This window comes from Triturus cristatus, chromosome 2_2, assembly GCF_964204655.1.
Source record: "Triturus cristatus chromosome 2_2, aTriCri1.1, whole genome shotgun sequence".
Classification (NCBI taxonomy): Eukaryota; Metazoa; Chordata; class Amphibia; order Caudata; family Salamandridae; genus Triturus; species Triturus cristatus.
Genome location: NC_140582.1, coordinates 810,505,027 through 810,532,398, shown reverse-complemented (window position 1 = coordinate 810,532,398; position 27,372 = coordinate 810,505,027). Strand labels below are relative to the sequence as shown.

Here is a 27,372-nt window from a genome sequence, read left to right as displayed (position 1 = left end):
CCCGAGTGACCGTGGGCTCCTGTGAAGCATTTCCTCAAGAGTCGTCTTCGCGATCCCTTGCCCGTTGGATTGTGGGTCCCCGGAAGACTTTATCGACTCAAAGGGCTCCTCTGGTTGCTCCAGGCCTGCCCTCACTCACCCTCGCTGGGTGAGTCCCTCAGACCTTGCTGGTCTGCACCATCGACTTGCTTCACTCTACACGAGACTTGCTGTTGCCAAGGCTTGTTGGCTCCAATCCGGTTACCGACACTGCAGTCAGCTGCAGACGTCGTGGGACACTCCGAATCCAGCTGCTGGTCATCGTCGATCTCTCCTGGACCTCGTGAGCGAAGCACCCTTGATCACCTGAAATCACCCGACATCCGTGGGCATCCATCTTCCTGGCCCCGGGTCAATGGCAAGTGACTGTGAACACTGTCGCTTAAATTTTCAGGTCATCTGCATCTCGAATCCAGCCTTGGATTCCACCGGACACTTATTCAGTCGCCGCAAGCAGCAAGTCTTCTTTGGTCTCCATCGAAAACAGCGACGCGACCCGACACCAAAAGACACCTATGCACCCGGCTTCCCTGGGTGAGGTAACTCGTGCACTCCGGTGCCCTAGTGTGTGTTGGCCCTCGAATTACTTACCTTGTAAGTGGCTTGCTTGTAGACTTCCTCGAAGTACCCTAAAACTTAAAAAAATCAAACAGCGACTTGCTCCATTGTAATCAATAGGGAACCCGCGGCTGTGTTCACACACTGCATGCGTCTCCCGTGGGTCTGTTACTTACTTGCTTTCACTGCAGTAGTGAAGCCCCAGAGATTCTACAGGCCCTAGGCCTTGTCATTCTGCAAGTCGAATTTCCTAAACCTCTTTTTTAGTATATGGTCTGGTACACCCCTAGGGCCCCAGCCATATTTGTGCTCAACTTATTGTGAAACATTGATATTTCAATGTGTTCCTGGCTTCTAATCTTATAGAGAGATTAGTAGAGTGTCTAAAAATAAATACATATATATTTGATATATATACCTGTGTGGTGTCCTTTCATTTGGTAATTCAAGAGATAAGGTAATACAAGCTGCTTTACATTCCTCTGAGACTTAGCCTGAAGGCTGCTCTCCACAGCTACCACTAGGATAGCTTTCTTTAAAAGGTTGTCTTAAACCTATCTACCATAAGAGTCGAAATGGACTGGTGCAAGGTGGCCACTATAACTAGTGACCAGCATATACCAGGCCAACTTCTCACAGTCCGGATAGACAGAAAGGAAAGGAGGCTTAGAAGAGAGAGCCTGGAGCTCACTCACCCGTCTAGCAGAGGTGATGGCAACCAGGAAAGCAGTCTTAGGAGTAAGAAGACGAAGGGGACAATTATGAAGTGGCTCAAAGGGAGCACACATCAGAAAGGTCAAAACAAGGTTCAAATCCCACTGAGGCATTACGTAAAGGAAAGGAGGAAACATGTGAGTAATGCCCTTAGAGAATCGAGAAACAACAGGGGATTTGAAAAGAGGATGCTGATGATGAAGCCGTAAGAAGGCAGAAATAGCTGAAAGATAACCCTTGAGGGTGCCCAGAGCAGAGCCCTGCTGGGCCAAGGAAAGAAGAAAGAGGAGAACCTCAGAAAGAGGGGCGGAAAGGGGATCCACAGCCTTTGCTGTGCACCATGCCACAAATTTGTTCCACCTGCAGGCGTATACCGATCTTGTGGAGGGACGCCTGGCTGCCAGAATAACATTACAGACTTCAGGAGGCAAGTCGAATGGCATCAGCTGCCACCGCTCAATCTCCACGCATGGAGGTGGAGACTGGACAGGTGCGGGTGGTGGACCGTCCCCTGCTGCTGCAACAGAAGGTCCTCTTGAAGAGGCAGTCGGATCGGGCAATCGATCGACTGAGTAGCTCGGGATACCAGTATCTTCGTGCCCAATCTGGAGCCACTTAGATGACTTGGGCCCAGTCGCGCCTGATCTTCAGCACTCTGGGCAGAAGTGGTATAGGCGGAAAGGCGTACAACAGACCGCAACTCCACTCGCAATGAAAGGCGTCCCCGAGCGAGTGCCGCCTTGGAAACTCCAACGTGCAGAACTGCTGACATTGCGCGTTCTCTTTGGTGGCGAATAGATATAACCAAGGCTCCCCACTGCCGAAAGAGGCCTTGCGCCATGTCCGAGTTTAGACGCCATTCGTGATCCATCATGCACCGGCAGCTGAGTTAGTTTGCCCTGGCGTTCAGAGAGCCCGCCAGATGTTGAACCACCAGGGTGATGCCCTGATGTTCCAGCCATGTCCAGAGGCGCAGAGCCTCCTGACAAAGGGTCCATAACCCCACCCCGCCCTGTTTGTTGCAATACCACATGGCGGTGGTGTTGTCCGTGAACACCTGCACTACACTTCCCCGGACAGATGGAAGGAATGCCTTTATTGCAAGTCGGATCGCCCTCAGCTCCAGAAGGTTGATATGGAGCCGGGACTCCGCCGGAGACCAGAGGCCTCTGATCTCCGCCTCTCCCATGAGCCCCCCCCCCATCCCAGGAGGGACACATCCGTCACTACAACGTGCTCCGGTTGGGGTAGGGAGAGGCTCTTGCCACTGACCCAATTGCGGTCCGTGAGCCACCAGTGCAACTGTCTCGCAGTGCCCTCCGAAATCAGGACGTGGTCGGACAGGTTGCCCCGATGCTGGGCCCACTGAAACTTCAGGTCCCACTGCAGAGCCTGCATTCGCCATCTGGCGTGATGCACCAACAGGATGCAGGAGCCCATCAGACCTAGAAGCCGCAGCACCAACCTGACCGAAACCCAGGATAGAGGCCGAAAGATGGGAATCAGAGCCTGCATATCCCGGACCCGCTGTTCCGGAGGATAGACCCGGGACAGCGCCGAGTCCAGAACCGCTCCGATGAAGAGGAGCTTCTGGGAGGGACTCAGATGAGACTTCGGCACATTGATGGAGAACACCAGCAAATGCAAGAGGTCGGCCGTAGTCTGGAGGTGGGAGACTACTGTCTGGGGCGAGCCCGCCTTCAACAACCAGTCATCGAGATAGGGGGAGACTGGAACCCCCAATCTGCGCAGATAAGATGCGACCACCGCTATCACTTTCGTGAACACCCGAGGGGCACTGGTGAGGCCGAAGGGGAGCACGGTAAACTGAAAATGCTCTTGGCCCACCGTGAACCGCAGGTAACGCCGGTGGGCCGGCAGGATGGGGATGTGGAAATATGCGTCCTGCAAGTCCAACGCTACCATCCAGTCTCCAGGGTCTAGGGCAGCCAGAACCTGAGCTAAGGTGAGCATCTTGAACTTTCCTTCCGCAGGAAGGCGTCGACGCTCCTGAGGTCCTAGATAGGGCGTAGGCCCCCTTTGCCCTTCTTGGGAACCAGAAAGTAGTGGGAATAACAACCACGACCTGCTTCTGGACCAGGAACGCGCTCGATGGCCCCCTTGGCCAAGAGGGCCGTAACTTCCTCCTGCAGAAGTTGCAAGTGATCCCCCGAAATTCGGTGGCACTACGGTGGCATGGCTGGAGGGGTCGCCTCGAAAGGGAGGGAGTAGCCCCTTCGGACGATTTGCAGCACCCACATGTCCGATGGCGAACTCTGCCTCCCACTGGCGTGGAATGGGCCTGAAAGCTCGGACTAGGAGGGCTTTGAGGCGGATGCTGCTGGGGTAGATGTGGATGGACCGGCATGTTGTACCCCTGTACCGCCTCGGCGGAATCCATGTCCACGACCGCGCAGTGGTTGGGTCTGCGGCCTGTGGCTAGTCGGACGTGAGGGGGCGCCCCTTCCTTGGCCACGAAAGGGACGAAAAGCGAAAGTTTGCGGGTGCGGGGAAGGCACCGGAGGAGTCGGCGCCGGCAGAGGGGTTGTGAGGTCGACCGGCGCCGACTGGTATCCAGGCGTGGATCACCCGGGGACCAGCGGTGTCGGGACCGGAGTCGAGCCTGCGGGGCCGAAGGCGCGCCGGCAGGCATCGACGGCGGAGCCAGGTTCCTCATGGCCATGAGGAAAGCACTGACCACGGCCTGAGTCGCGTCAGTCCCAGGGACAGGAGGGTATGGGGACGGACGAGACCCCTGCAGCACCGGAGCCGCGCAGGTGGTGCCACCCGAACCCTCAGCCAAGTCGCGTCACCGGCGAGGGGAGTCAGAAGAGCGATGTCGCTTCTTCGACTTCTTGCTGTGCTTCACTTACCGGATTTCAAAGACTTGGACCCCGACGAGCGGTGGTGGCTGCGGCTCCGCGACCGGTCCCTCGACCTCCTCCTCGACTGGGACCTTGAGCGGCGGGGTCCTCGAGTAGCTTGTGGGACCGCTCCCGCCTAGCTTTCGAAGTCAAGGCCCGGCAGTCGAGGCACGACTCGGCGTCGTGGTCCGTGACCAATATCAGTCAGTGACAGGAGTCACAAGCCTTAAAGCCAGGCATCCCTACCGGCACCAGAGTCGATGTCAACAAGAATAGAACCAAAAGAGATTAAAAAAGTTTAGTCAAAAAGTGACTAAAAGCGTATGCTCTTCCCGGATCAGCGCTTACTGGCGCGGAAAAAAGAAGAACTGACGTCAGCACGCGAGGGAGGCGTCTAAGTACTCGGACTATGTCATCCCGCCGATCACTACGCCGACTGACACGGAGCCGCAGAGGACGCCGAGCGACGCGCAAGGGTATTGCTGACGAAAAATATTTCCGAATCCAGCCTGACGTCTGGGAATATTCTAAGGTGAGGAATCTAACTAACGTGTTTCTTTCAGATAAAGAAGTCACTTTGAATAATGGCCTATAATTCTCATGCTAGTATGGGTACTCACAATTTCGTAAATGTGCAAATAGCTACTGTTTCTAAACTCAGTATATTGTTCCAATTTAAGAAATACATAGGTGTCTTTCATCTTGATTTTTCACTATATATATTTTGCCAAATTAATTGCTATATGCCCGGTACATAATAAAAAACCATTGCAAGACGCTGCTCAGTTATTGGCTCTGGGTTCGTTGGGTTCTTGGTGAACCTATAAGTCTTATATATTCCCACAACCAGAAAAGGTCCAGCAAATGTAACGGTATATTGCTTTCAAACATCTGTCATAATTAGTAGAAGTTACAGGTGAAAATGTTGGCACAAGTGGCTTTTTGTTTCCAATTCATTTTCAATTTTTCCTATTTTCAACTGTTAATTTCAATAAAGAAACCCTGAAGGATCCACACAAATGATCCCATGCTAAATTCAGAATTGTGTCTACTTTTCTAAAATGCATAGCTTTCCAGGATCCATTAATGCTTTCATACCCATTTCTACCATTAACTGGTAGAAGGTTAAAAGCACAAAAATAGGCTATGTCCCAGTAAAATGCCAAAACTGTGTTAAAAATGTTGGTTGTCTAACAAAAGTCTGTCGGTCCCTGAAAGCTGGAAAAATTGTGATTTCAGCCCCACAAACCCTTTGTTGATACCATTTGCAGGGGAAAAACCAGACGCTTTCATTTACAGCACTTTTCCTCCCCCCAAAAAAGAAAAGTAAGATGTATTTTGGCTAATTTCTGGGTCCCCTCCAGGGGAATCTACAAACCCTGGGTAACTTTATAATCCCCATAATGTTGGAAGAAAAGGACACAAATTTGACGTGGATACCTTATGTGGTCAAAAAGTTACAGGGGCCTAAGCGTGAACTACTCCAAATAGCCCAAAAAAGGCTTAGCAAGGGGGGGGGAAAGGCCTAGCAGCAAAGGGATTAAGTGAAGCACCTTGCACTAATCCAGGTAACCCTTATGGTGATTTTAGTGGTCTTAGATAACCATAGACAGCTCTCCAAGTGGCAGCTGTGCACAGGAGCCTTCAGGCTTATCCAGAAGGAGTGTTAAGCAGCTTTTTATACCAGATCTAATCATATAGTGTAGATTAAACGAAAGAGAACCACACAGTGTATATATAACAATGTCTACTTATTACACAATGAGCAGAGATAGCAACACAAATACACAATACTGTAATTGCAAATTGGAAAGTTAGCACAATACACACTGGTATCCAGGGGGAGACCAAACCATATACTAAAAAAGTGGTATGCGAGCTGCGACCGAAGTCGGAACTTGGACCAGTATCCAGGAAACCCCAGGGAGGCTGTGTGCAGAGTGGAAACACAGCCGCGGACTCAACGCAAGTCAATAGGGAAGCCGTGGTAGCAGTTTTGAAGAAGGACCCTTCCCAGTGGACCCTGAAGAAACCCTGTGGAAAAAAGAAGGTTGGAGAGTCACCCCACCTCTGGATACCCCAGAAACCAGGGTACCTATACCAGGGAAGCTAGGTGCATAGGTGCGAAGTGACATCAGAAACCGCCTTAGACCACAATGGAGGACTTCATAAAAGATGCCGATGACGAAGACTGTGCAAGGTTACGGTGAAATCCAAGGGTGGATTCTTGAAATGAAGAATCTGCAAGCAGAGGGGACAGAGTCTATGGCGCTTGGAGGTGGCCAGTAGGCAGGAAAGAATAATACCCACAATGTCGGGAGATGCAGGAGTGAGGACAGTGACCGTGAGGACCAGGCAACGCTGAGGAAGACCAGGAACCGTGCACTAACTGTCCCACGTCGGAAGAAGAGAACCAGGGTGATCGGTGTTCCGCAGGAGCACAAATAAGCCTTGGCAGCTGCAACAGATGTGGAAAGCGAAGAATGAGCAACGAACAAGTTACTTACCTTCGGTAACGATGTATCTGTAAGAAACATTAGTTAGATTCCTCACCTTAGAATATCCCCAGGCGTCAGACTGGATCCGGAAGATTTTTCATCAGCAATACCCCTTGCGCGTCGCTAGGCGTCGTCTGCGGCTCCGCGTCCGTCGTCGGCGTTGTGCGCCGGAATGACGTCGGAGTACTTAGACGCCGCCCTCGCGCGCTGACGTCAGTTCTTGTAACATAGCTTTCCGTGCCAGGAACGCAGAGCCATGCAAAGACCGACACTGGTGCCAAAAATAAAATCTAGGGGCCTGAAAAGGATAACCTTAACCCTAGATGTCAGTTCGCAGAACGGGGAGGATGGGTGGGTCGGTGAGGAATCTAACTAACTAATGTTTCTTACAGATACATCGTTACCGAAGGTAAGTAACTTGTTCATCTGAAAGAAACACGTTAGTTAGATTCCTCACCTTAGAATAGATACCCAAGCAATACCATCCCCGGTGGTGGGTCTGCGAACCAAGATCACACCAGAAAGTCCTGGAGGACAGAACGGCCAAAGAAGCCATCCCTCCGGACTTGGCTGTCAGGGCAATAATGCCTGGCAAACGTATGTAGCGAAGCCCACGTCGCCGCCTGACAGATGTCCTGCAAAGGGACACCCCGTCCCAAAGCAGTAGTAGCCGCTGTGGTCCGAGTGGAATGGGCGCGCAGCCCAACAGGAGGGTCCTTTTTTGCCAAGGAGTAACAAATTTTGATGCACAAAACGACCCACCGAGAGATGGTCCGTTTGTGCACAGCTTTCCCCTTCTTAGCACCCACGTATCCAACGAAAAGTTGGTCGTCCACCCGGAACTGCTTAGTGCGGACCAAATAAAAGGAGAGCGCACGTTTTGGGTCCAGACGGTGGAGCCTCTCCCTCTTTGGAAGGATGCGGAGGCGGAAAGAAGGTGGGCAAGGTGACAGACTGCCCAAGATGAAATGGAGTCACCACTTTCGGAAGAAAGGAGGGACGAGGCCGAAGGACAACCTTGTCCGGATGAACAGAGAGAAAAGGAGGCTTTGAAGATAAAGCCTGGAGCTCACTCACCCGTCTAGCCGAGGTGATTGCTACCAGAAAAGCAGTCTTAAGCGTCAGCAGACGAAGAGGACAATTATGAAGAGGCTCAAAGGGAGCGCACATTAGAAATGTGAGAACAAGATTCAAGTCCCACTGAGGCATTACAAAAGGGACAGGAGGGAACGTGTGAGTAATGCCTTTTAGAAAGCGTGTAACTACAGGGGACTTGAAAACAGAAGGCTGATCAGGAAGCCGCAAGAAGGCAGAGATGGCAGCAAGATAACCTTTCAGGGTGCCCAGGGCAGAGCCCTGCCGGGCCAAAGAAAGAAGAAACAGTAGAACCTCAGAAAGAGGGGCGGAAAGGGGATCCACAGCCTTTGCTGTGCACCATGCCACAAATTTGTTCCACCGGCAGGCGTATACCGTCTTTGTGGAGGGACGCCTGGCTGCCAGAATGATATCACAGACTTCAGGAGGCAAGTCAAATGGCATCAACTGCCGCCGCTCAATCTCCACGCATGGAGGTGGAGGCTGGACAGGTTCGGGTGGAGGACCGTCCCCTGCTGCTGCGACAGAAGATCCTCCCGAAGGGGCAGACGTATCGGAGGATCGGTCAACATACTGAGTAGCTCGGGATACCAGTACCTTCGTGCCCAATCCGGAGCCACCAAGATGACTTGGGCCCAGTCGTGCCTGATCTTCTTCAGCACTCTGGGCAGAAGTGGTATAGGCGGAAAGGCGTACAACAGACCGCAACTCCACTCGTGACGAAAAGCGTCGCCGAGCGAGTGCCGCCTTGGAAATTCCAACGCGCAGAACTGCTGACATTGCGCGTTCTCTTCGGTGGCGAATAGATCTAACCAAGGCTCTCCCCACTGCTGAAAGAGACCTTGCGCCACTTCGGAGTTCAGACGCCATTCGTGATCCATCATGCACCGGCGGCTGAGTTCGTCTGCTCTGGCGTTCAGAGAGCCCGCCAGATGTTGAACCACTAGGGTGACGCCCTGGTGTTCCAGCCACGTCCAGAGGCGCAGAGCCTCCTGACAAAGGGTCCACGACCCCACCCCGCCCTGTTTGTTGCAATACCACATGGCGGTGGTGTTGTCCGTGAACACCTGCACGAAACTGCCCCTGACAGAGGGAAGGAAGGCTTTCAGTGCAAGCCGGATCTCTCTCAACTCCAACAGGTTGATGTGGAGACTAGACTCCGCCGGAGACCAGAGGCCTCTGATCTCCGCCTCTCCCATATGGCCACCCCATCCCAGGAGGGACGCATCCGTCACTACGACATGCTCTGGTTGGGGAAGGGAGAGGCTTCTGCCCATGACCCAATCGCGGTCCGTGAGCCACCACTGCAACTGCTGTGCAGTGCCCTCCGAGATCAAGACATGGTCGGACAGGTTGCCGTGATGCTGGGCCCACTGAAACTTCAGGTCCCACTGCAGAGCCCGCATGCGCCGCCTGGCGTGATGCACTAGTAGGATGCAGGAGGCCATCAGCCCCAGAAGCCGCAACACTAGCCTGACCGAAACCCAGGATAGAGGCCGAAAGATGGGAATCAGGGCCTGAATATCCCGGACCCGCTGTACCGGTGGATAGACCCGGAACTGCGCCGAATCGAGAACTGCTCCGATGAAGAGGAGCTTCTGAGAGGGACTCAAGTGTGACTTCAGCACGTTGATGGAAAATCCCAGCAAATGCAGGAGATCCGCCGTAGTCTGAAGGTGGGAGACGACTATCTGGGGCGAGCCCGCCTTCAACAACCAGTCGTCGAGATAGGGGAAGACTGGAACCCTGATCTGCGCAGATGAGCTGCGACCACCGCCATCACTTTTGTGAACACCCGAGGGGCACTGGTGAGGCCGAAGGGGAGCACGGTAAACTGAAAGTGCTCTTGGCCCACCGTGAACCGCAGGTAACGCCGGTGGGCCGGCAAGACGGGGATGTGGAAATATGCGTCCTGCAAGTCCAACGCTACCATCCAGTCTCCAGGGTCGAGGGCAGCCAGAACCTGAGCCAAAGTTAACATCTTGAACCTCTCCTTCCGGAGGAAGGCATTGACGTTCAGGAGGTCCAAGATAGGGCGTAGGCCCCCTTTGCCCTTCTTGGGAACCAGAAAGTAGTGGGAATAACAACCACGACCTACTTCTGGGCTCGGAACGCGCTCGACGGCCCCCTTGGCCAAGAGGGCCGAAACTTCCTCGTGGAGAAGATTCAAATGATCCCCCGAGATACGGTGGTGCTGCAGTGGCATGGCTGTAGGGTTCGTCTCGAAGGGGAGGGAGTAGCCCCTTCGGACGATTTGCAGCACCCACCTGTCCGATGTGATGGACCGCCAGTGGAGCAGGTGATGGCGAACTCTGCCGCCCACTGGCGTGGAATGGGCCTGAAAGCTCGGACTAGGAAGGCTTTGAGGCGGATGCTGCCTGGGTGGATGTGGGCTGACCTAGTCGTCCTCCAGAACCGCCTCGGCAGAAACCACGTCCGCGACCGCGCGCATGTTGGTTCTGCGGCTGGTGGCTAGGCGTACGTGAGGAGGCACCCCTTCCTTGGCCACGAAAGGGGCGAAAAGCGGAAGTTTGCGACCGCGGGACGGAGAGGCCCAAGGACTTGGCCGTAGCCCGGGAGTCCTTTAAGCGATTCAGCGCACTGTCCGCTTTCTCGCCAAAAAGGCGAGTGCCATCAAAGGGCATGTCCATGAGAGTGCTCTGGACATCGCCCGAAAATGACGTGGACCGCAGCCAGGCGTGACGTCTAAGCGCCACTGTGGTAGAAATTGCCCTACCCAGCGAGTCCGTAGTGTCAAGCCCACATCGGATAGCGTGTCGTGCTGCATCCCTCCCATCGGCCAGAGCCTGGGTAAGTCGTGTCCGGACCTCCTCCGGACACAGGGGCAGCACGTCCTCCACCGCATCCCACAGAGAGTGGGAATAACGGTCCAAGAGACAGGCGGTGTTCAAAGACCGCAGGCCCAAACTAAGGGAAGAGAACAGCTTCTTGCCAAACTGTTCCAGTCTCTTGGAATCCCGGTCCGGGGGAGCGGTCGGGAAGGAGGATTGGGAGGTAGAGGCCTGGATAACCAGGCTCTCGGGGGTAGGGTGTTGGGACAGAAAACTGGGATCGCCCGGAGCAGGGCGTTGGCGCCTGGCGACGTTCCTGTCCACAGGAGGAACTGTGGAGGGCTTGGACCAGGTGCCCTGCAGAACGTCAATGAGGGCCTCATTGAATTGCAGCAGAGGCTCAGTGGAGCTTGCTGCAGACTGAAGCACCTCAGTGAGGACGTTAGTCCTCACAGCCATGGCAGGTAGCTCGAGCCCAAGGGCTGCGGCCGCCTTGTGCAGCACCACAGAGAAAGCAGCGCCCTCCTCCGAAGCCACAGTCGGAGGAGAGACGAATCCAGTGTCCGGAGAGGTATCCAGGCCACTGGCCTCCCCCAGTTCATCTGCCCAGTCCTGTGACATTTGAGCCTGAGCGGCCATAGGATCCTCGGATCCCTCCCAGTTGTCCCCATCATACGATTCCTGGTATACAGGAGGAAGGAACGGAGCCGGGCGGTAGACATAATGTGTCTCTAGCGGCGCCGGGCCCGGAGCGGGACTGAACTGGGGCTCGATGTCTAGCGGAGTCGGCGTCGGGGGTGGTACCGGTGTCGACGCGGAGGAGGCGTGACGAGGTCAACCGGCGTCGGCGGGGACTCGGGAACGGGTCCCTCGGGTGCTTGCGGCATCGAGGCCGGAGCCGTCGACGGCGCCGGGGCCGGAGCCGCCGGCAGGCAAGGCAGCCCTGTCGGGTCCGCGGGGCCCGAAGGCGCGCCAGCGGGCGTCGACGGCGGAGCCAGGCTCCTCATGGCCGAGAGGAAGGCACTGACCTCCGCCGGCGTCGCGTCAGTCCCAGGGACCGGCGGGTATGGGGACTTGCGCTCCGCCGGAGCCGCGGGGGTGGAACCACCCTGACCCTCGGCCGAGTCGCGCGACCGGCGAGGGGAGTCCGAAGAGCGGTGTCGCCTCTTGGACTTCTTGGAATGCTTCGACTTACCCGAAGACTTGGATCCCGACGACCGATGGTGACGTCGGCTGCGGCTCCGCGACCGATCCTTGGACCTCCTCCTGGACCGGGATCGAGAGGCTCGCGGGGCCGAGTGGCGAATCTCGAGAAGCTTACGGGACCGCTCCCGTCTAGCCTTCGAGGTCAGGGCCTTGCAGTCCGAACACGACTCCGCGTCGTGGTCGAGGCCCAAGCAGTAAAGGCACCGGCGGTGATGGTCCGTAACCGACATCAGGCGGTTACAGTCAGCACAGGCTTTAAAACCAGGCATCCTACCGCCACCGGAGTCGAGACAGGATCAAAAAGGATCGAAAAAGTTAGTCAAAAAGTGACTAAAGGGGTAGCTCTCCCGGATCTGCGCTTACTGGCGCGGAAAAAAGAACTGACGTCAGCGCGCGAGGGCGGCATCTAAGTACTCCGACGACGTCATTCCGGCGCACGACGCCGACGACGGACGCGGAGCCGCAGGCGACGCCTAGCGACGCGCAAGGGGTATTGCTGACGAAAAATCTTCCGGATCCAGTCTGACGCCTGGGGATATTCTAAGGTGAGGAATCTAACTAACGTGTTTCTTTCAGATGTTGGGATCAGTAAGGTCCAAGAGACTTGCCACAAGCAGGTGAGTCAGAGCAGGCCCCAAGCAAGCACGGGAGCCTAATGAAGCAAGAGAAGACCCTCCAGAGGATCCACAGGCTAAAGGCACAACAGTAGCAAGAGGACCTCGAACGGCTCACCAAAGATGAAGGCCCACGATGCAGAAAGTGCAGCGGTGAACCTGATCTTAGCAGGAAGAGATGCTGGAGGCTGGAGTTTCGTGCAGCCCGAAGATCTCTGTAGTGCAGAGCCATCAAGCCTTGGCAACAGCAAGTCGACACGGTGTACACAGATTTGGTCCCAGCGATTCCAACAAGGGATACTGGCTTCAAATTTGCAGAGAAGACAGGTCAAGCCTCAAAGGAGTTGCAGAGCCACTACCTGTGTTGTGGAGCATTTCGAAGTCAGTGCGAGGACAGGAGCAGCAGACCAGTCAGCTTCGTTGCAGTGCTTGCAGATGCTGGACAGTGACTCCTCAACTCCTAGGGAGATTACTTTGGTTGTCCTTGATGCCCAGAGGTCTGTTAAAGATCCTGGTTGAAGCACAGGCACAGATGACGAAGAAAACTTGCAGAACAGCAAGACCAGGACCAGCAGGAGTTTTCTGTGATTCCATGCAGTCTGCGTTCCAGGCATAGCCCAGCGAAGTCCAAGTTAAAGAGTGACGTGGTTTCAGGCTTGACTCTCTCTTGTCCCATGACAAATCGAAGGACCCACACACAGGTATGTCCTTGAAAACCCTAGGAATGGGGCTAGGAAGACTCAAGGGTCTCTCACAGACGAGGGGATGGACAGAGGGGAGGAAACTCCCATGTCCTTTGCCCAGTTTCACACCAGAGCAGAGCCAAGGGCTCCCTGAATTGACTCAAACCAGAGTATGCAAGAAAGGCACCAAATGTCCCCTTCAAAAAAGTCTGGTGGAGCTGACAAGCACCTCCACCCTAGTCCAATTCACTAAGTCCTGTCTGGCAGGTGGTCACACCTCACTGTGACAGGAAACCTATTGTTCAACTTTCCCCTGCTTGTGTTCAGCTCAGCAGCAGCTCAGAAGCAGGAGGGAGGAATCGTGAATGGGGTCGGCAGCAGCACTAGATTGCTGTCAGACCCAGGCAGCAGCACTAGATTGCTGTCAGACCCTGAAAGGCTGTTACCAGGAGTACTGGGGGCTTCCAGGAGGAACCCCACAGTGCATGGAATCATACCTCCAACACCAGTAACAGTGTTGGGTGTACAATTCCAACATGTTTGATACCAAACATGCCCAGGTGCGGCACAACCACTATATAGTTAGCCATCAGGTAATGGTGGATGGCCACTATACGTATTAAAATAGCTGACTTCACTTAAAAAGGCTGAAGAATCCAGTCCGGGGTTTGTAGGGGTGTCCGGCTCATGCAGGGGCACCCACTCACTAATAAACCAGCACACTGCCTTCGGGATTGAAAGGCCTGCCTAAGGGGTGACATAGGTTTTTTAAGTGTAGTGACCTCAGATATAATACAACTTATATCGTTTGCTAGCACCAGCGTACACAGGCTGCAATGGCAGGCCTGTAGTCACAGTTTAAGTGGTCTCTCATGGGTGGCACAATAGATGCTGCAACCCCTGGGAGACCCCTAGTGCACCTATGCCCTGGGTACCTCAGTACCCTACACTAGGGACTTATAACAGTAAACCAGTAGCCAATTGTGGAGGAACAGAAGTACTTACCATGTCAAATTTAGAGAAACAGCACAGTGACTGGGGTCCCAATTAGCAGGATCCCAGTCAGACTAGTCAAAAACACACTAACACAGGCAAATAGTGGGGTTAACACTACTTGAAGGATCCTACCTTCCTACACTCAGTAAAAAAGTGACAGGGGGAAGCTCTCTTCGGATTTGTGCTAACTGGCACAGAAAGAAAAGCACTGACGTCAGTGCGCTGGGGTGGTGCCTATATAGGCACCGTGCACGTCACTTCTGGCACGCACGACAGCAAGCGGAGCCGATCGATGCAACCTAATGTCACGCAGAGGTGCTGCTCCCGAAAAAATTTCCAGATCCAGTCTGACGCCTGGAGATAATTCTAATGTAAGGAATCTGCCGCTAAATCAGATAAAAATCTAAAATCATACAAGACAGTCAATCACTTGTTTAACAACATGCAATAGTACAGAATTTCAACAACATTGACCTCTCAAATAGGATAGTTATGAATATGGAAATGCTACATTCTGCTTTAAGAGTTACGTTTTCCCAGGCCAATGTGTTCTAATAGTTTCCAGTTTACTTTACCTTGTCATTCTAGTTCAAAAATGTATTGTTTCTTGCTGTAAAGTAACCACCATTGAGTAAGTCCCTATAATGCAATTTGTTGTTCTTTTTAATGTGCCCATTTTATGCAAGAATACACTATTACTCATTCAAATCAGATTAGGCAAATCCTGGGTGTTTCGATAATTTCCTTATTCTTTGGTTATGTGGACTTATACTGGAAAGCTTTCCTAGCAGAATATTGTATTCTGCAAGGGAAACTATTGTTATATACTTGCAACTATGTGTAGGGAGTTTCAGGGTTCAAGACTGTACATCACGAGGGAGTAGATGAACTACAGTAAGCTACATCTTTCACTGCCCCTTTTCTAACAATAAATGAATCATTGCGGACAGGACCACCAGACAGTGAGTGAATGGAAATAACAGGAACAACAAACCTTAACTGGGAAAAGGGCAGAGCACATCCTCTACTGTAGAAGAACAACTGACTTGATGTCATCTTGAATGATCTCTCAAGATATGGCTTGCAAAAAGGTAAATATATCTAATATATTTTCTCATTCTATGACTAAAAGGCAAAAACCAATTTGGTGTTCTACCACTGCCAGACACAGAGGAGACAGAAATGGGGAAGACACATTGTAAAATGGGGAACTGGGCTTTTATCATTGCAGGATTTCTTTCAAGCTTTGTTTTGCTACAGCAGAGGGTTGACTAGCTTTGACAAATTAACTCCTGTTTATTACGACCTGTTCTTAGCACCTTTACTTCGGCCATCTAATTTTTGAAAGCATCTCAATTTTTTAAGCACGTTCCTAATTCGTGAAAATTACTACTATGAACTACTTCTCTTTAAGTACTTTTTATCATTTTATTTTCAAGACCAATTTTCTATATTTCAGATGTAAAAATAAAACATTCCGCATGTTTCAAAATAAAAAAATATGTAAATTGTACAATAATACTGTACCTTTTGATCCTGTGAATCCAAAATGTTATCCAGCCATTTATATAAATAGCCATCCGATGAGAGCCCAACGTTATCAGCCACAGGACCACAGCACAGAACTGCAGACATTGCCTTTAAAATGAAATCATCAGTTCACAACTGAAACTGAAAAGGAGATTTTGTATGCAAACCTTACATTCATGCAAAATGACTAAACTGACCAAATTTTACATTTAATTTGAAGTAAAGCAACTTTCAACATGAAAAAGCAGTTCTTAAAAGAAATCCCAAATCAGATCAAGGCATGATGAGAATCAGATATTGGAAGGAGACCGTGTCGAACTCCAGAGCTGGGCACGGTCTCCTTCCAAAATTGGAGTCTCCTTTCAAGCAATGAGCGCTGACCAAGACAAACAAAATGAAAATCAAGGTAAATATCATCTGAGAGGCTGTTGGATGAAGAAATCTGTCCAAAAAAATTACTTTTGATGTCATTAGTCCTAACCTCCTGTATAACTAGAAAAAAAACAGACAAATCCAGATGGGAAGGGCGAATAGATCTTCAACTATATTTTCATGAATACTGGCATTTGAAGATCAATTAGCTCTCTCTTATTTGTTTACTGGTATAGACCTCTTTGACGAAGAGCAAAGTAGCAATTGACATAACACAACATTCAAAGGTCTAGGAACATGGTTGTAAAAAAGGAAGTTGAATATTTGCACCTTTTCCACTTTCGGAATAACCAAGATGGACAAGGTCACCTAAGAGAGGCAGTTTTTTTTTTTTAGGAGGATGACCGAATGCTTGAGAATGTATTTATAAGTAATAGACGTTCCTTTCGGCCATAGTTTGAATACCAATTCTCCCCAATTGTAGTGCTTGAACATTATTCTCACGTTAGTAACATTTTTTTCTGTAAATTTAATTTGCCAAGTTGTCATATAACACATTTATTTAAACAATCTCTTTTTCAGAACACTAATACATAATATAAGCACCACCACACAATTTTTGTGCAATCCCTAAAATGAACCTCGTACTTTAAGGAAAAATGTTAGTGGCCATAAAAAATGAAAAGCTAATACTGAGAGAATAACACAAGAGCCAGAATTAGGAAAAGAGGGTGTTCAATCTATGGTTGAATTAGGAGCCCATTTCCTATGCATTACCTACAAGGAATATGCTACTTATCAGTATGCATCTGTTCTTGGCATGTAGAGCTGCAGATCTACACACTTTTGCATAGATCGCCATCTGGTGTTGGGCCCGGATGTTTGCAGTTTGTTTTTCCTCTTGAAAAGTCTTTGGAAGTCACGAGGTCGGTGACTCTTCCTTTGGATCGTATTGCGCATGGGCTTCGGCTCCATCCTCAGATTGTTTTTCGCCAGCAGGGAAAGATTGAGCGTAGTAACCACAGTGAAGAAACCCATGTGTGTTGTATCTAAATAAGATAGACTGGAACAGATACAGGTAGCCGGGGAGGCTGGTTGGCGTGTGTAGATCTGCAGCTCTACATGCCAAGAACAGATGCATACTGGTAAGTAGCATATTCCGTTCGAGGCATATGAGCTGCAGATTACACACTTTTGCATAGACTATATAGCAGTTCCCAACCTTAGCGGCGACCACCGGTATCTGTTGCAGGGGTTTGAAATAGTGTTTTCAGTACAGCCTGGCCCACACTAGCTTGTTTGGTTTTCACATCTACACAATAGTGTTTTGTGAAAGTGCGCGGTGTTGACCATGTAGCTGCTTTGCAGATATCATCTAGTGGGATGTTCCCTAGAAATGCCATGGAAGCCCCTATCTTCTGTATAGAATGGGCTTTAGGGGGAACGGAAAGCGTTCGTTTTGCTTTGTGGTAGCAAATCTGGATGCATTTTACAATCCACCTAGCTATCCCTGATTTTGAGATGGGGTTGCCCTTGTGTGGTGGAGAAAAAGAGACAAACAGTGATTTGGTCTTTCGGAAAGGTTGTGTTCTCTGGATATAGTGAAGTAAGGCTCGTTTGACATCTAGCGTGTGCAGAGCCCTTTATGCAACGGTCTGAGGTTGCGAGAAAAATACTGGTAATTCTACAGATTGGTTTAGGTGAATAGGGGAAATGACTTTAGGTAGGAATTTTGGATTGGTACGGAGAACAACCTTGTTCTGGTGCATTTGAAGAAAAGGTTCTTGTATGGTAAGTGCTTGTATCTCACTGACCCTTCTAAGGGAAGTGATGGCTAAAAGGAAAGCTGTTTTCCATGTGAGGAATTGCAGTTCACATTTATGCAAAGGTTCGAAGGAAGGCCCCATCAGTCTTGTGAGAACGATATTTAAGTTCCACACAGGTGAGGGTGGTACTCTGGGGGGGGATTGTTCTTTTGAGGCCTTCCATGAAGGATTTAATGGCAGGTACTCTGAAAAGCGATAGGTGCTGCCTGTTTTGTAAGTAAGCTGCAATTGCTGCGAGGTGTAACCGAATGGATGTATAGGCTAGATTACACCTTTGTAGGTGGAGTAAGTAGCATATGATGTGTTGTATAGACACGTCTAGAGGATTGATTGTGTTGTTATGGCAATAAACAACAAAGCTTTTCCACTTGGCAGCGTAGCAGGCTCTAGTGGTAGGGCGTCTAGCTTCTCTGATGACGTTCATACAGTCAGGAGGAAGGTTTGGGTACCCGAATTCTAGGATTTCAGGAGCCAGATCGCAAGGTTGAGCTGAGCTGGGTCCGGGTGCCTGATCTCTCCATGGATCTGGGTTAGGAGGCATGGTGAGAGGTGTAGCTTTTGGTGTGGTACTACCGAGAGTTCCAGCAGCGTGGTGTACCACGGTTGTCTGGCCCACGTTGGAGCTACTAGGATCAGTGTGAGGGAGTGCTGTTGTGGCTTTCGCACCACTAATGGAATGAGTGGGAGAGGCGGAAAACCGTACGCAAATTTGCCTGACCAGTTCATCCATATCGCATTTCCTTTGGACAATGGGTGTGGGTATCTGGCGGCGAAGCTTGGGCATTTTGTGTTTTGGTGGGTGGCGAAGAGGTCTATGTGCGGATGCCCCCACATTTGAAAGAAAGGATGAAGAACCTGTGGGTGAAGTTCCCACTCGTGGATCTGTTGTGTCTGTCTGCTGAGCAGATCTGCCACGGTGTTTTGGACTCCTGGGACATGTTGAGCCAGGAGAAAGATTTTGTGGGGAATTGCCCATCTCCATATGCTCTGTGCTAATTGAGAGAGCTGTGGAGAGTGTGTGCCGCCTTGTTTTTGAATATAATACTTGGCCGTCATGTCTGTGCGAATGAGGACTGCCTTGCCTGAAATCTGTGTTTGAAAAGATTTCAGGGCTAGAAAGATTGCTAGTAACTCCAGATGGTTGATATGGAGTAACTTTTGTTGCGGCGTCCATGTGCCCTGCATTGTGAGGTGTAATAGATGAGCTCCCCAGCCGGAGAGCGATGCGTCCGTTGTTAGTATTATTTGGGGAACCGGGTCCAGGAACGGTCGACCTTTGGGAAGGTTTGTGGTGTTCCACCACTGCAGAGAGCGATGGGTGCAACCGTCTACCAACACCAGATCTGTCAGCTGTCCCTGGGCCTGGTTCCATTGGCGCGCTAAGCACTCTTGGAGTGGCCGCATCTGGAGTCTTTTATGGGGCACTATAAAAATGCAAGAGGCCATCATCCCTATCAGTTGCATAAACACTTGTGCTGGAAGGGAGTGTTGAGGTATGAATATTTGTTGCAAAGCCTGAATGCTTGCAATCCTGGCCGGATTGGGGTAGGCTATTGCTTTTGAGGTGTCTATGGTGGCACCGAGGTATTGTTTTATGTGGGATGGTGTTAGCTGGGACTTTTGGTGGTTCACCGTGAAGCATAGTTGGTGAAGTAGTTGGATTGTGGTAGCGGTGTGGTGTACACATTTGTTGTATTAAGTGGCTTTTATCAGCCAATCGTCCAAGTATGGGAAGACGTGAATGTGCTGTCTTCTGAGGTGTGCCGCCACCACCGCTAGTCACTTGGTGAATTCCCGTGGTGCTGTTGTGACTCCGAACGGGAGCACTTTGAATTGGTAGTGTTGTCCGTCCACCACAAATCTGAGGTACTTTCTGTGAGCATGGTGTACTGGAATGTGGAAGTATGCGTCTTTCAAGTCCAGTGTGGTGAGAAAGTCATTCTGGGAGAGGAGCGGAAGTACCTGCTGAAGAGTTACCCTGTGAAAATGGTCTGAGTGCATGTATGTGTTTAGGGGCCGGAGATCTAGAATAGGTCATAGAGTCTCGTCCCATTTTGGTATTAGAAAATATAGGGAGTAGACCCCCAAATTCTGTTGATTGACAGGAACGTGTTCTATTGCCTGTTTTTGTAGGAGGGAGATTACCTCCTGCTTTAGCAATGTCGAATGTTCTTGTGACATTGGGCGTTGCCTGGTGGAATGTTTGGGGGGGTAGATGTTAATTCCAGGCAGTATCCTGACCGAATTATTTGGGTCACCCATTTGTCTGAGGTGATGGTCTCCCAGACATGAAGGAAATGTGTTAGTCTGCCCCCAAGTGGAATGGTCTGGGTGGAGCGGGGGGGGGGGGGGGGAGTCATTGGGTGGTAGGTGTGGCAGAACGGGCGTTGTTTGTTTTGCCTCTGCCCTTGTTGTTGTTACCCCTTTAGCCGCCTCTTTGGTAACCTTTTGTAAAGGTGGTCTGAGTAGGGGACTTGTACGATGTGGACGCTGTGTCTGAGGAGTAGCCTCTGGATGCACTCCGAAAGGATGAGCGGCGAAAGGAGCGTCTGGGCGGGTGAGACTGTAAGGCCCCCATGGATTTTGCGGTATCCGTGTCCTTTTTCATCTTTTCTAAGGCCTCATCCACCTTTGGCCCGAATAGATGATCCTGGTCAAAGGGATGATTAAGGATGGAGGCTTGTACTTCTGGTTTAAACCCAGATACCCTTAACCAAGCATGACGACGGAGAAGGAGGCTGGTGTTAATGGCCGTGGAGGCTGTGTCTGCTGCATCTAGGGCACAACGTATAGAGGTCTTTGTGATTGTTTTACCCTCTTGAATTAACTCGTTGGATTTACTTTTATATTTTTCAGGGAGATGTTGCATTATGCTCTCTAATTCATCATAATGAGCCCTGTCATATCTGGCCAGCAGTGCCTGAGTGTTTGCTATACGGCATATGTTGGTGGCCTGGGATGCTGTGCGTTTGCCTGAAGCATCTAGCAGTTTTGACTCCTTGTCAGGTGGTGGTGCATCACCTGACGCTTATGAGTTTGCCCTTTTACGTGCCGTAGAGACCACTAAGGAATCTAGTGGGGCCGGTCCTCTGATGTAAGAGGGATCTGAGGGAGCAGGCTTGTACTTTTTTTCGATACGTGGGTTAAGGACCCTGGCTCTAACTGGGTCTTTAAAAACTTCGGCCTCATGCTTTACCACCCCTTTGAGCATGGGCAGTATGGAGGTGGACCTCTGTGTAGTATCGAATGTGTCTAGGAGGAAATCTTCCTCCACAGGGTCATTATGCATGTCCACCCCATGATAATGTGCTGCTCTTTGCAGAAGATGGTTAAACCCTAATGAATCTTCTGGTGGAGATGGTCTAGAAGGGTAAATATCGTCTTGTGGGACGTTGGGGATATCTGGTATATGGTAATCGTCCCATGGATCTGGAGATCCTGTAGGGGTGGGGTCTTGTGGCACATCCCCTGTATCATAATATGGGTCCCCGTGATCATCATCGTCTGGAGACGGAGTAGGAGAACGATGAGGTGGGGGTGGAGAGGGTGGAGGTGGGGAAGGAGGTGGAGGTGGAGGGGAAGGTATTCTGAATGGAGAGGTAGCAGAATCCTTCCTCTTTGGAGGTTGAGGCGGAGCAGGCTTCTCCAAATGTCTCTTCTTAGTAGAAAGTGTCAAATGTCCAGTTTTTGGATCCTTGGTGAGAGTTTTTGCAAGGAATCCGGTGTAAACAGCTCTGGTGAGGTAATTTGGTCTGTCGGCGCCAAAGGCGTCTGGGCCGATGATTTTTTTAGGTTTTTCCGTGCCTGTATGATGTTTAGAACCAGGCTTGGGACCCTCCGGTCTCTTGGTCGGCGTCGAGATGGGCTTCGGCTTGGAAGTGTCGGTGCCGGCGGCCTTGTGTGGTTTGGTCGGCACCGAAGATGGTGTCGGTGCCGAAGGGCTGGGTTTCGACCCCGAGGGCTTCGGTGCGGGGCTCGGTGTCGAGGTGGAGGCCGTCTTCTTTTTCGGTGCCGAAGTATGTTTCTCTGCACCGCTGGCAGGCTGGCTCGAGCCCGAGCCCGAGCCGCCGGAAGGCTTACTTGGCTTCTTCACCAGGCCCGAAGGTAGGGTGTGTGAAGTAGTGTCTCTGGTCTTGACTAGGCCCGGAGGCGAAGGCGTGACCGAAGCCTTTTTGGGTGTCGGTGCAGGTGTGGGAGGGGGTAGATTGGTACTCACGACCCTCTGCGACGCGGTGATGTCCTCCACATCTGACTCATCGGCCTCGGAAGCGCTGACGAGGTCCTCTTCGGTACGATGATGTTCCGGATCGTCGATGTTGTCTCCGAAGATGTCGACTGGAATGGACGTCGAGGAGTGTGCCATGTTCCTTCTAGCTCTTCCGTCCCGAATAGTCTTTTTGGATCTGAAAGACTTACAGGCCGGACAGTCTCGGGCCTCGTGTTCTGGGGAGAGGCAAAGGTTGCATACCTCATGAAGATCTGTGTGGGGAAATTTGGACCCACATCGAGGGTACTTTTTAAATGGAGTTCTTTCCATGAGCCGGGACCGGAGCCTGGGAAGGCCGCCGTCGACGACTGGAACCGAAGGTTTGTGTCGATGAGAAGGCTTGTTGATTCAAGAGATCGTGATCGAAACAATACAGCTATTGGGGTGAGGATTGCGCGTCGATCGTCGAACTGGAAGCTGTTCGGAACCGGAGCGTGAAGATCACATCCGAGCCCGATGGCGGAAAAAAACAATCTGGGGATGGAGCCGAATCCCATGCGCAATACGAAGGAGGAGTCACCGACCTCGTGACTTCCAAAGACTTTCCAAGAGGAAAAACAAACTGCAAACATCCGGGCCCAACACCAGATGGCGATCTATGCAAAAGTGTGTAATCTGCAGCTCACATGCCTCAAACATGTATTTTCTAACCTCGCCGTCTAAGCAGCTAATGTACCACACCCCTAACTTCCAGAGTACGATTGCTTAAGAAGCCAGACTGTGTACCTGTGAGAAGTTGGCTTGGTATATGTAAGTGGGAACCTTGCACCAATGCAGACAACCCTTATGGTGATTTTAGTGGTCTTAGACAACCTTAGAAAGCTCTCTAAGTGACAACTGTGAAGAGCAACCTTCAGACTTAATCCAGAAGGAGGGTAAAGCAGCTATTTTTTTTTTTTACCAGAACATAATCTTATTGATCTATATTAAGCGAAAAAGAACCACACAGTGTATTTATAAAAATATGTATTTATTATACAACACTCACTAACACATACGGATATCTCCTAGCCAGAGATATACACATGCACACTATACTTTTCAATAGAAACAGGTAAGTAACACGTAATACGCAGTGGTCACCAGGGGGTTGCAATTTTAAAGAATGAAGCTTCCCAATGGACCCTGAAGAAACCCTAATGGAAGGCAGAAGGTTGGAGAGCCACCCCATCTGTGGATACCTTAACCAGGATACCTGCACCAGGGAAGCCGTGTGAAAAGGCGTTGGAAACCGCCGGACTCAATGGAGGACTTTAGGAAGATGCTGCTGCTGGGGTAGGTGTAAGTGTCTGGTGGAACTCAAAGGTGGATTCATGATGTGAAGAACCTGCAGGCAGAAGTGACAGTCTATGCCACTCAGGAGTGACCAGGAAGCACGGAGACGAATGCCATCCGAAGTCGAGTGCTGCAGGAGAGCTGAGGGTGACCTTGAAACTGCAGCTGTGTGGACCAGGCAACGCTGTGGAAGGCCAGGAGCCGTATACAAGCTGTCCCACCTTGGGTGTCGAGAGTTGAGGGGTTGGTCTCTGGCAAGAGCCCCAACACGCCTTGGCAGCTGCAACCAACGTGGAAGTTGAAGAAGGTGCAATGTCGGAACCAGCAAGGTTCAGGGGACAGGGGGACTTTCCCTTACTTGGTCAGACTGCCTATACGGTTAACTTTTGACAGGCAGACGGTCTCCAGTATCCACATCATAGACACACCTTCGTCTCCCTGCCTGCAGTGCTTTTGCAAACCGGAGGTTCTCCATTGAAAATAGGGCACCCGACCTCAAAACAACACCCTGCACCCGGCCACCCTAATGCCGCTGAGGGTGCACCTTTAGTGTTAATTTGGTTCCCCATTTGCCCTGACCTAAACCCTAGGAGCTTCGCACCCACAGTCATGTGGCCTGCTTGCCAGCAGGCACCAACCGGAGGCCCCATATCCTCCGTAGGTTAACATTGGGCCTCAACACTCTGCACCCGGCCACCCTAGTGCCACTAAGGGTGAAACAAAAAACATCACTGACCCTGTGAGACCCCCGAGTCCAACCCCAGAACCTTAACTCCCACAGACAATTACTTACCTGTGAACCGATAACCTGTTTTTCCTCCATAGAATAACAATGACAATTTTCTTTCAAAAAGTTTGTGTGGAATTTTGAAATCTAAAAATATTCTTTAAAAATCGCACAAATATCCAAAACGAATTTACTCACCCGTTTCCAGTAATTGTCCCAGTGCTGAATCCAGGCATCCAGCACCGAGTAAGAAAAGTAACGTACAAAGTAACTTACCTGCAATTTACTGAAAAAGCCTATTCATTTCAATGCACTGTTTTTCTTCCAAAAAGCGACTAAGTGTGGAGTTTTGAAATCTAAAGATATTCTTTAAAAATCCTACGATTAACCAAAACGTATTTACTTACCTGTTTCCATTAGTGTCCCAGTGCTGAATTTAGGTATCCAGCACTGAGTTAGAAAAGTAACTTGCCTCCAATTTACTGAAAAAGCCTACTGATTCCAATGTACTGTATTTGCTAAGTGTTGCAACCTACTGCATTCCCTGTAAATCAAACAAAGTACAATTTCTATTGCATTTTCAAACTGTTCTATATCCAGTAACTTAGTATTTAATGCTTACCTGTGCCAGGCTTGCTTGGTTCTAAAAATAAAACAGCAGTATATATTTTTATACAAACACAATTGGCCTAGAGTTCAGTCATTGAGTGCGTGAATTCATTTGCTGACTGAGTGTGTACATCAAATGCTTAACACTGTCCTCTGATACTGCCTTACTGCTCGACTACTCTATCACAAATAGAGAGTAAGGTTCTATCTAACTTTAACCTCTGCCTACCTCTGGGGTCAATTGGACTCTATACACACTATACCTCATTTTGGTGTAGTATATATAGAGCCAGTTTCCTACATCTTCTCCCTGAGGTGAGGGGACCCACGTTGGTGTCTGTTCGGAAGCTAGTTTCCCGAAACTTCATGCCTTCTCTCTTGGATGGTTGGGCCATTATTCCAGGCTCCAACTCCTCTTTTACATCCTGGGCTTTGCATTGTGCTCTTTTTTTCACACACACCCATTCAGGAATACCCAGCATAGCCAATGTTGAGAATTCCAGATCATTGCCTAGCAGACATTCTACAGGTATTGCAGAGGATACTACCACCTTCTTTTGGCCAGTAAACCCTCCCAATTCAAAGGACACCATTGCCATGGGATGTACCTTAGCCTTATCAGCATAGGGGACTGTAAATGTCTCACCAGTCACGTATTGTCCTGGGGATATCAGTTTGTCTTGCACCTGTATCCCTCAGTGCTGCCACTTTAACCACGTTAATATGTGGCTGTTGTCTGCATTTCTAAAGGTTACTGGGCCAGACAGCCAGGGTAGCTACATACACCCCACACTGAGACTAAAGTTGTTTCAGCACGCTCTCTGGCATGGTTGGGCCCACCTGGGTTCCCATCTGGAGACTTACCACTGCATTTACTGCAGGTGCACTAGGAGTATTGTTTTTGTTGGGCCATCTAGGGTTTCAAATACGGTGGCCATTGGCTTTGCAATTAAAGCACAAAGCCTTCTTGGGATCCCAGTTTGACATCTGGGCTAGCTTAAAACCCGCACAACCTGGCTACACCTACTTTTCTGCTCCTCATCATACATTTGTCAGATTAGATTACTTTTTTATCTCTTCCTTTTTACTTAATAAATGCACCATAGACATCGCACCTCGCTTTATGTCAGACCACAATCCTCTCATTTTAAATATCAAGGGATTAGGAAACTGGAAGGAGACCCCATGATGGAGTTTTGAGAAAGCCCTTTTACAAGATGCAGGCTATGGGTTACATATGCAAGGTTGGATACAGGAGTTCCTGGAAATAAATACTGGAACCGCCTCAACTATGATTGTCTGGGATACTTTTAAAGCGGGTGTTCGGGGTGAAACTCTGAGGTTTTCAACTATGAAAAACAGGAGGGAGAAGCTGCTAATCTGTGACCTCCAGGAAAAACTAAGGCAAGCAGAAACGAAACTGGTCCTATTGGTCAACTCTGGTCAGGATATTGAGAATGTCCAAAAAGAAGTAATTCTTGCGAAGGCAGCAATCGGGGCTGTTTTCGCAGAAAAAAACGCAGCAAAATGGGCGACTACGCGAGAAAATAATTACGAGTAGTGACTGTATTGGGCATCACCTAGCCGTTAAAACCAGGCAACAGTTCACTAGTAGCGAAATACATGCAATTAAACTTGCAACAGGGATGGAGACTAACGACACCAGTGCTATACAAAAAAGATTTCAAGAATTCTACACTAAATTATACACAAAAGAGAACGGCCAGGGAGCTACCTCAATGGGAAGCGAGATAACTAGCTACCTGAACGAGGTTGACCTAGAACAACTTACCCCTGATAGTAGGGAGCAGCTGGATTTCACCCCTACCTGGGATGATATCATGGAAGCCCTTACCAGTCTACCAGATTGGAAAGCCGCAGGAACAGACGGCATTCCTGTGGAGTTCTATAAAGTCTTTGCCCCTCAAATAAAATCCAATTATACTGACGTAGTGACCTCAATCTTTTACGGAGCATGTCAGGCGTGCTATTACCCTGTTTGACGCAGCTCAGGCAGCAGGAGACCCGATGTCACTAATACTTCTAGATGCCGAAAAACCATTTGATCGGGTCTCCTGGCGATTCCTGTGGGCTGTCATGGACAAGATGGGTTTTGGGCCTAAACTCACAGGCTGTACGAGCTCTATACCAACAGCCGACAGCCTGTGTTTCCATCAATGGGTGGTTCACTGAACAATTCAACATCTCCCGGGGTACTAGGCAGGGTTGCCCCTGCTCCCCACTGTTATTTGCCATTCATATAGACCCATTCATTAAAAAAATTGAAAGGAACCTCGCTATCTCGGCAACAAGTATGCAAGGTATCAACACCAAAAGTATGGCCTATGCCGATGATCTGGCCATAACTTCCCCTGATCCTGAGAATGCCATTCTGACACTGGAAACGGAGGCACAAAAATTTGGGGAAATCTCGGGGTATGCACTGAACAAAACAAAAACCAAATAATAATAAATAAGGAAATCACCTGGACCGACGCCCGGGTAGTTCCAAAGGCAAAATACCTGGGGGTCTTCATTTCCGCTAATATTGACGAAATTGTAACGGAGAACCTATCCCCTCTCGCAATAGAAACCAAGAAAGCCCTTAAGCTAATTGACAACTTACACCTGACACTTGTTGGCAGATGTAATGCAATTAAAATGACCTGCTTCCCGAAACTGCTCTACCACTTGAATTTAGCAAAGC

The 27,372-nt window shown here is 50.1% G+C and overlaps 1 protein-coding gene across 19 annotated transcripts in view; it reads right to left on the bottom strand.

Annotated features, from left to right (window-relative positions):
• The window catches only part of FRYL (FRY like transcription coactivator), a 2,516,714-nt gene that overhangs the window by 1,321,710 nt on the left and 1,167,632 nt on the right, over nt 1-27,372 (bottom strand). For all 19 annotated transcript variants that reach the window (XM_085642132.1, XM_085642134.1, XM_085642126.1 and 16 more), the window contains one exon: nt 15,587-15,697. In XM_085642132.1, the coding sequence (XP_085498258.1) occupies nt 15,587-15,697 (111 nt within the window). The remainder of the gene's footprint in view (nt 1-15,586; nt 15,698-27,372) is intronic.